Raw genomic sequence first — 9,228 nt, 5'->3', positions numbered from 1 at the left:
TTCAAGAGAATTTTGTTAAGAGAAATAATAAACAAACAAGAAAAATAAGAAATGTGTTGTATAATAGAAACGCACGTTATCTTCATGTATAAACAATAACGAAATGGAGGAAATTTTTCTTTTTTCCAATAACTTTTATCCATCTTTTAACATAAATAATTTTAAGTGGTTTTCACCACTTTCTTTTCACCTAATCATTTTCTTTTTATTAAACAATTTTTTTCTAAATTTTAAACAATAATTTATTTATTTTTTCTTCATTTGAAGATAATTTATTCTTTTATATATATATATATATATATATATATATATATATATATATATATATATATAGTCTAAATCTTACTGTAGATAGAATGAAAAATTCTAACAAAATTACCAAGTTAAAAAAATCTTATTAAAAAAANTTCACCTAATCATTTTCTTTTTATTAAACAATTTTTTTCTAAATTTTAAACAATAATTTATTTATTTTTTCTTCATTTGAAGATAATTTATTCTTATATATATATATATATATATATATATATATATATATATATATATATATATATTACTAGTTTAAGTAAGAGCTTTTTTTAATTAATATATTTTAACAAAATTACCAAGTTAAAAAAATCTTATTAAAAAAAACTAACTTTAAATCTAAAAGTATTTTAATAATTTTAAAATTTAATTTAAAATAAAAAAATAAAAAGTAGTTATTTATGATTCTTTAGTAGTTATTATTTTTTATTTTAAAAAGCAATTATTTTTTATTTTATTTTTATTTTAAAAACTTAATTATTTTAATAAATATATCATCATAGAGGTAATATAGTAATGATATTATTAGAATTTATTATTTATATTTATTTAAATAAATATAGATATAAAAACTTTTAAATAGCTGAAAATTTAAGCTTTTTTTTTTTAAGTTTAAAAAGAAATCTCTCCTATAAGCTAAACTTAGATATAAGTTTAATCTTAACTCAAATTTTTATCCCTATTCTACCCTTTCTCACGGTTTCCCCAATCAAGATTAGGCTGAGACTCACTTATTATTATTACTATTATAAAAAGACAGTGAATTGATTGTACACACATAAAAAACAAAAAAATGATAAAAACACCACTTCTCCAAATAATATTAGTTTACAACTTTTTTTTTTAATTGATTAAATATGAAAATTGTGAAATAAGAATGAGACTCGTAATCAAAATATCCTTTTGATGATATTGTGATTGAATCCGCTTAGGTTGTGAATAATCTAAGACAGTTGAAGTTGATAAGTTGGCATGGCACGTTCTAAAATGTGGGACCACTTTTTCTTTGTTCTTTAAATATGCAATTACTATGCATGGCCCAATTCTCTCTCATCTTTCCAACCTTTACCAGTTTATTTGGATTATTCCATGGCCCCTCTTCTCTTCCCTATTGTCTCAAATCATTCCCAAAGACCCACCTTCAACCATGCATAAACATAACCATAAAGCAAAAGCACATCCATTATACTCTCAAAGTAACAATAACATCATCTTAACCCTCTTTTTATCTTCATTTTCATTTCAAATCATCTTACCATACACAAATTTACATTTCCAAACCTATATATTCTTCATTTATTCTCAATTATTTTAGACTCATTACAAGGTGGAAATAAAATAAGATGATGCTTTTCTGATTAGATAACCTTGATTTGATGAGTATAGTATACAAGTCTACTCATTATTAATTATAGTATTTGAGAAATTCCAAATGAGCTTCCCCCAGTTGGGTTAATTTTGCTGTCTGCTACGACCTTGTAGCTGTATGTATGCATATTTTCGGATTCTTTACTGTAATTACTTCCCCGGGGATTTGTTTGGTTTGTTCCCACCATCCTATGACTGTTCTTGCATCACTCCCAAAATTCTGAAATTAACAAATTCAAACTTAGTGGAGAGTCTTCTTATACCTTTGACCATATTTCTTCTGTCTTATTTTTTGCAGCTGCGCTGCAGCAGCTCATTTTTCTTTCGGCTTTATTATTTTTTTCATGTCAGAAAAGTTCCACTGCTCTTCTTTGCATTGGACCTCTTTCTTGCATTCAATACAAACAGACTGTGTTTAGTGAAGTTTAGGTTATTATTATTTTGGAAAAAAAAAACCATAAAGTTAATTTATCTGAAAGTAAAATATAATGCTAAACTATACACTATCTTTAAATTTTAATAAGTTATAGTACTGTGTATATATCATACATTAAAGGTCCATTTTGTAGTTTTTAATTAAATAAGTTTATTTTTTTTTAAAAGAATATCCTTTATTTAGGTGGTGGACTTCTGTGAGGAGATACTTTATTATTTTCCTGATGATAATAATAGTATACAGTATTGCACTGTCAACTTAATACATTTTCTATTTCATATGAACAAGAGTTTTGACTAATAAGATACTTGAAGACCAATAATTTGTGAAAAGGGGAACACATCGGTGGCCAGTGGGGCTATGGCCTCAATCTTTGAAGAGGTTCAAGACACATGAAATTTGTAAGGCAAATATAATTCCATAAACACCTTTATAGAAAATACAGAAGGAAAAAAAGAGAGTCAAATTTTAAATTTATTATTACTCCTAAATCTTGATCCCCACAAATAAACTTCAAAGTGATGTACGAGAGTTATACCCAGAGGAGATTTAGGAATGGTAGGAGAAAAAGGCATTTGGAAAATTCAAACTTGGGAGCCAAAGGCAAAAGGGCATTTTGTTTTGGAAATTGGTGTAGTTTTCTTGGGGAGGCATTGGCTATTGAAGGTCACAGGAACTAAAGGAAAAGATGAAAGATGCTACTGCATGGATTTTTCGTTCCAAAGTCTAAACCAGAGTTGTTGTAAATAATGAATATGATAAGATTTACAGAAAATCATAGTTGGCGGCAGCTTCAAAGAGTTAAAAGCAGTGAACGGTGGGAGGGGAAAGGGAAAAGGAATCCCCAACACCATAAAATTGGGTAAGTTGCCATTGTTTCCAAAGACATTCCAAGACTAGCTAGGTCAGAGCCAAAAGGGCCTCAAAGTTATTTGCTATGCAACGCAACACGCCCTATATTCAGTGGCACCATAGCTAGACCAATCTATATGGAATCAAACGTCACATTGAACCATACAAAATATCTGCTCATAACATAGCATGGCATATCAAAGAAAGACAAAATTAAATTTTTGAAAGGGTATCCGTTTTTTCATTCATTCGCTGGCGTGCCCAAAAAAACAAGACAATTGTTTTCATTATTGTTATTATTATAGAGGAATGACACACACTACATCAGTTTACTATTACTTCTCTTCCAAACATTCTTTGACCAATAATTGAATACAACACAATAACATAATATAAACAAGGCCTTTATCTTTTTCTTTTTCCCTTCTCCTTCTTTAACTGCTTTTGCTTTAATTGGAAGACCAAAAAACTAGAAGAAGAATGCAGGTTTAGGAATGGGAATAGGAGAATAGTGGTAGATCTCACATAACAGTTCACAGTTCACATCCCCTCTTCACTTTGCTGACCAAGGGCAGCTTTGATCAGCTGACCGGGTCGTTTTATGCAGAAGCCTTAAAGCAAAAAACTACCTACCCGTTGCCCCCTTGTCTTGAGCTAAGGTTGTCACTAAAATATTGTTATTTAAATACTAATAAAGCTCTTCTATGCTCTCTTTTACTACGCTTTATTCTGTTCAAATTCGATACTTTGTTTCCTGTGGTTGCAGAGAACGAGGAGCCTCTCTCTGTCTCTCTTTCTCTCTCTTTCTCCCTTCCTCCCTCTAAATGCTTGCTGCATTGTCTTGTTCTAATACTTCAGAATCTCTTTTCACTTCCACGCATTAAAGTGTTGTCTCTCTCTTGAGTTGGTGGCGCTTGCTTTCATATTTATGGGAGTTTGTTTCCATGTTCTTATACTTTCTAGTAGTAGTGTTGCAAGAGCACGTACATAGCGCACCAGAAGAGGAAACCAAGGAAAACAATTGCATTTTGCCCTCTTTTCTTTAAGTTTCTCGGCTTCATTAATTGAGCTCTTTTCTCTGGAATTGAGAACAACAAACGACCCTGGTCTTGTTCCTCACCTCCAAAACATAGACAGATACTGTGGAGATTGGAGAACGGGCTTCCAGAGCAATGATACTTTGCTATTTGAAATTCAAAGAAGTTTTGGATCTATAGATATACTTCTAAGCCGCACAGAAATATCAGAGAGCTTCGAGAGCTGCATGAAGTAGAAGTTTGCGAAAATGAGAGATGAGAATTCCAAGAAAAGCAAGGTTTTCCCAATATCCTCTAAAACAAAGATTTTTTTTTTTTTTTCAGGGGAATGAAATTCAACGTTCTGAGTGTTTTGGTGTTTTCATATTGCAAGTTGTTGACTGTTTTGTCTTTCTGTTGCGTGATGAAGCTCTCATGGTCAAAGAAAATGGTCAGAAAGTTCTTTAATATCAAATGCAAGACTGAGGATTCCCAAGCCGACGGTGCTGCTTATGGAGGTAGGTGTTGGTTTTCTTCAAAACTCACTATCTACTAGGATCAGTTTCTAAGGGAGAAACAAGCCTAAGAATAAATTACACGAGAGATTTGTGATGATAAAACTGTGCAGTGTGAGGTCTTGAACAAATTCTCATGTTCTGGTTGGTACCTGAGAAACCGAAGGAATTAGAGATGAATAACACCATTTCGAAAGAAAAATTGAAGCCTGGGATCAGTCGTCACGTTCTGTCTGATTTTTTCGTTGTCTAATGCAAAAGATTAAGCTATGTTAAATACTCAATTAGCTTTCTCTTAGGCATAGGTTGTCTTTGCCTGAGTTTTTATATTCTCGTTAATTTGTTTTCTTTCCACAGTTTCTTCGCATCCAAACAACATGAAACACATAAGCTGAAATATATGTTCACCAAATACAATTCTGTTTTTTCCTCCCTCTTGATATAAAAGTCAGTCACTGTAGTTTCTTTTCATGAATTTGATGCATCAACACCAATTTCCTTCTGCAGGAGGTGACGTGGAATGCAGAAGTAGGAATAGCTTCTCTGAGAGAGAGCCATGCACAATCAAAAAGAGCAAAACAGGTATAGAGTTGCCTTCATTTCATTTCTTGAACCATGCCCTTCGTGTTATTTAAATGCTGACTTCTTACACAAAATCTTTACAACTACTAATTGTAATGAACAGAGAAGTTTAGCAGAAGCACAGATCAGGTGAGGCGAGCAAGAATGAATCTTGACCACCCTCGAATTATAGATGTGCAGAATTATAGGTATATACCGTTTCTCTTATTTTACCTTCTTTTGAAAAAAAAAGAGGCCATGTTCAAATTCTCATTGGTTTCTCTTTTCTCTGTAAGCAGCATTTTTGTAGCTACGTGGAATGTAGCTGGAAGATCTCCGCCAAATACTTTGAATTTAGATGATTGGCTTCACTCTTCATCACCCGCAGACATTTATGTTCTTGGGTAGGATTTGGTACTTGTCAATGTAGTCTTCAATCAAAGGTAGCATTAACTGTTACCAATGACTACTTCTACTTGTTCCTTGCAGATTTCAAGAGATAGTTCCCTTGAATGCTGGTAATATCTTAGGGGCAGAAGACAATGGCCCTGCTAAAAAATGGTTGGCTCTCATCAGAAAGACTTTAAACAATCTTCCTGGCACCAGTGGAAGTAGTGGGTGTTATACACCATCTCCCATACCTCAGCCAGTTGTGGAGCTGAATGCAGATTTTGAGGGATCAGCTAGGCAGAAGAATTCATCTTTCTTCCATAGGCGATCATTTCAGACAACTTCTAGTGGTTGGGGAATGGACAATGATCCTTCAGTTGTGCAACCGCGGCTGGATAGAAGATACAGCGTTTGTGATCGTGTAATTTTTGGTCACAGGCCAAGTGACTTTGATCCCAGTTTTAGATGGGGCTACAGGCCTAGTGACTATTCCAGGGCAAGTGACTACTCAAGACCAAGTGACTACTCAAGATGGGGTTCATCAGACGATGACAATGGCCTTGGGGATTCACCAAGTACAGTCTTATTTTCCCCAATGTCCCGTGGTGGAGGTGGACCTTCCTTTAATGAAGAGGGATATGCCATGCCAGGTCACTCAAGGTACTGCCTTGTTGCTAGTAAGCAAATGGTGGGAATATATCTTACAATATGGGTGAGAAGTGAACTGAAAGATCATGTTCAAAATATGAAAGTGTCTTGTGTTGGCAGAGGATTGATGGGTTATCTGGGAAACAAGGTGAATTTTAAGTCAAGTCATATTCTCAATTTTTGTTTTTCCTTAGATTAATTCTAGACAAGCATGATGGTTTCATGTTATATGCTTAAATAAAAGAGTTATGTTGGCTTGTATTTGCAGGGATCCATCTCAATTAGTATGTCTTTGCATGAAACAAGCTTTTGCTTTATCTGTAGCCATTTAACCTCAGGACAGAAAGAGGGTGATGAACTAAGAAGAAATTCTGATGTTATGGAGATTCTTAAAAAGACAAGGTTTCCTCGTGTTCAAGGTGTGGACAATGATAAGTCTCCACAGACAATCCTCGATCATGAGTAAGAATCTACTTTCGTTCATCTAAAATTTATTTATTTTTAAATAATGCCAGTTATTTAAGGCCCCCTTTGCTAATATATCACCTTCTCCTCGTGTCTCAGTAGTATGCACACTTCTGTTTCCCTATGACTGCTTTTCTTTACACTTAACTGAGATTTTGCATTTTCTCAATTTAGTCGAATTATATGGCTTGGAGATTTGAACTACCGGATTGCCCTCTCCTACCGTTCTGCTAAGGCACTTGTTGAGATGCAAAACTGGAGAGCATTATTAGAGAATGATCAAGTATGTCTGTCAAACATGATATATAAATTCCTTGTTCTTTTTATAACTTAAAATGTAACATTATTGTATGAATATTCGGAATGAATCTCAATTATTGCATTGCTGGCAGTTAAGAATAGAGCAGAAAAGAGGTCGTGTGTTTCTGGGGTGGAATGAAGGGAAGATATATTTTCCTCCAACGTACAAGTATTCAACTAATTCAGATAGATATGCTGGAGATGATATGCATCCCAAAGAGAAAAGGAGAACCCCTGCTTGGTATGATCATCATTTATCACACCACATCTTAGGAATTTAGAAGAAAGAATCCTTTATAGTATCATTCATATGAAACAATGCTTATGATATGAAGGAAAAAAAAATGAATTATGAAGCAAAGCGTATTTTACGTTGTATTTTGTTAGCTTATGCTACTTGTGCTTATATAAATATTTTTCTTTTATAGGTGTGACCGTATTTTGTGGTATGGAGAAGGTCTACATCAGTTATCGTATGTCCGTGGGGAATCAAAGTTTTCAGATCACAGACCTGTGTATGGCATATTTTGGGCTGAGGTTGAGTCAGCTCATGGTAGATTGAAGAAAACTATGAGTTGTTCTCGTTCCAGAATTGAGGTGGAGGAACTTCTGCCATATTCCGGTGGATATACTGAACTGAGTTTTTTTTAAGGAATTTGGGATATGAGACGTGTCCTTCCACATTCAGGTACACTAGTAATATCTACACCTGAGTGGTTTATTTCTTTTTATTTTTTCTTTCATCTTTTAAGCACTTACAAATAGAAAAAATTAAAAAACACGTGCAGGGCCCTAAGCAAACTTGACCTTGCCCCTTTGGCCGAAGGGGTCCCTAAGTTTTTTTTTTAATTATCTTGTTGGCTAGACCAAAAGTACTAGATTCTGAAGCTGTAAATGATTTATATGGGGTTGAACATACTAGAGTGAATCCTGCTAGTGCAATGAAAACATACAGTCTAAAAGAATATACTAAAACGATGTTGGCTATTAAGTGTATCTTGCTTTACTAGATATTCAAATTGGTTTCATGAATTTGGGAGCCAATATGAATAGAATATGTTCACAGAATTGTCTGAAAAGCCTATATATCACAATCTTTTCTGCTTTGAAGTCCTTTTGTTCTTTTCTTATTGTCAATACAATTATTCTTTTCCCCTGAATTATAAATCTTACATCCACATATTACTGTTCAGCAGCAATTGGTCCCCCATTACCATGCTGGAATTACTTTGAAGAAAACTCATTCATGGAGGGAGATAGGGACAACCCATTTCCCACATACCGAAAAAGGTTAGTTTTCTTCTCTTTCATGCTTTTCTTTGTGCTGCTTTTGGCCTGCTTCTTTGTCTAATTTTACCTTTACTTTATCTTTGTCAGTTTATAATCTGTAGTTTTGGTGCTACAGTCATGCTTTGCCTAACACATGATCAGTACAGTACATCATCATAATCTTGGTAGCTACTCATACACCACCTTCGGTAATGTGCATATTTTGATACCCAACTAACAAACACTCAACCTTCTAGTGTCTCACCATACTTTGATCGTTAACGGTCCTTCACAGTCATCAGGTACTACTTTGTGGCGATTTCTTCCACTTGATGGTTATACGGATTAACACCAATGCACATGGCTACATATATATTTTTGCTCATAAATCTTTTTATTAATAACCATGTGCAATTGGTGTTAATTCTTATAAAGACATGCTTACTAATAATTTCCAACTTATGCTTATTAATAATAATGATCAATGCTTTTTCCTGTTGCAGGAAGTTGATTTTTTTATTCAAGATTTTTTAATTGTTTCTGGAGAATATATATGATGACTGGATGAAGGTGGAAGGCTTGTCAGAATAATCAATTGGGCACTAACATTTATTTAATGAGTTTATTTTTTCTTTTCCTTTTTGATCCTGAGAAAATGAGAGTTTGATGTATAGTGGTTGGCTATGTACTTGAGGAAAAATACGAACAAACAAAAAATGATTGATGTTCATTATAGAATTCGAGAGCCTCTCTTGCTCAGTCCATTATTGAAATTTTACTGATAAAGGTAACTTTGACATCAAAATTAAACAGTGTATACTACATCATTCATTCATTCCTTCATTCCTGTGGCTCGTCTTTTCACTAATGAGGAACAGTGTATAAGTACACACTAAAGAGTGTTGCGGGGTTTGGAAAGAATATTGGGGGTTCTAACCGGGGTCCTCATCCAAGATGCTATTTACATGCTTATCAACTGCTGTTTGCTTTTGACTTGGTGGATTCTAGCCACTTTTACCTTATAGCTATTTATTCTGCATCCATTCATTTTGGTTCACTGAAGTAACAAGTTTCACAATTGGGGTGTTGCAGAAAAAGACTA

At 33.7% G+C, this 9,228-nt stretch overlaps 1 protein-coding gene across 7 annotated transcripts; it reads left to right on the top strand.

Moving 5' to 3' along the window:
* Window positions 1-3,486: 3,486 nt before the first annotated feature.
* LOC106780176 (type IV inositol polyphosphate 5-phosphatase 7) lies at window positions 3,487-8,912 on the top strand. 7 transcript variants are annotated; one of them, XM_022776904.1, is made up of 13 exons: window positions 3,487-4,277; window positions 4,373-4,496; window positions 5,001-5,075; window positions 5,179-5,263; window positions 5,354-5,458; window positions 5,544-6,240; window positions 6,361-6,554; window positions 6,732-6,840; window positions 6,950-7,098; window positions 7,286-7,545; window positions 8,054-8,147; window positions 8,263-8,428; window positions 8,630-8,912. In XM_022776904.1, the coding sequence occupies exons 1-10, from the start codon at window positions 4,248-4,250 to the stop codon at window positions 7,506-7,508; spliced, it is 1,791 nt and encodes a 596-aa protein (XP_022632625.1). In that variant the 5' UTR covers window positions 3,487-4,247; the 3' UTR covers window positions 7,509-7,545; window positions 8,054-8,147; window positions 8,263-8,428; window positions 8,630-8,912. The 7 variants fall into 7 exon arrangements, with proteins under 7 accessions (XP_022632625.1, XP_022632621.1, XP_022632626.1 ...); XM_022776900.1 differs by having other exon boundaries at window positions 8,235-8,428; XM_022776905.1 differs by having other exon boundaries at window positions 8,051-8,147.
* The last annotated feature ends 316 nt before the right edge of the window (window positions 8,913-9,228 follow it).

The sequence above is a fragment of the Vigna radiata genome, unplaced genomic scaffold (genome assembly GCF_000741045.1).
Source record: "Vigna radiata var. radiata cultivar VC1973A unplaced genomic scaffold, Vradiata_ver6 scaffold_374, whole genome shotgun sequence".
In the NCBI taxonomy this organism is placed as follows: Eukaryota; Viridiplantae; Streptophyta; class Magnoliopsida; order Fabales; family Fabaceae; genus Vigna; species Vigna radiata.
Note: the sequence above shows the minus strand (reverse complement) of the source record. Positions and strands in the feature narration are given on the sequence as shown.

Coding starts and splice junctions, on each gene's coding strand:
- LOC106780176 (XM_022776904.1), top strand. CDS start 4,248: ATGAGAGATGAGAATTCCAAGAAAAGCAAG. Junction 5,076..5,178: donor AATCAAAAAGAGCAAAACAG/GTATAGAGTTGC, acceptor TGTAATGAACAG/AGAAGTTTAGCAGAAGCACA. Junction 5,264..5,353: donor ATAGATGTGCAGAATTATAG/GTATATACCGTT, acceptor CTCTGTAAGCAG/CATTTTTGTAGCTACGTGGA.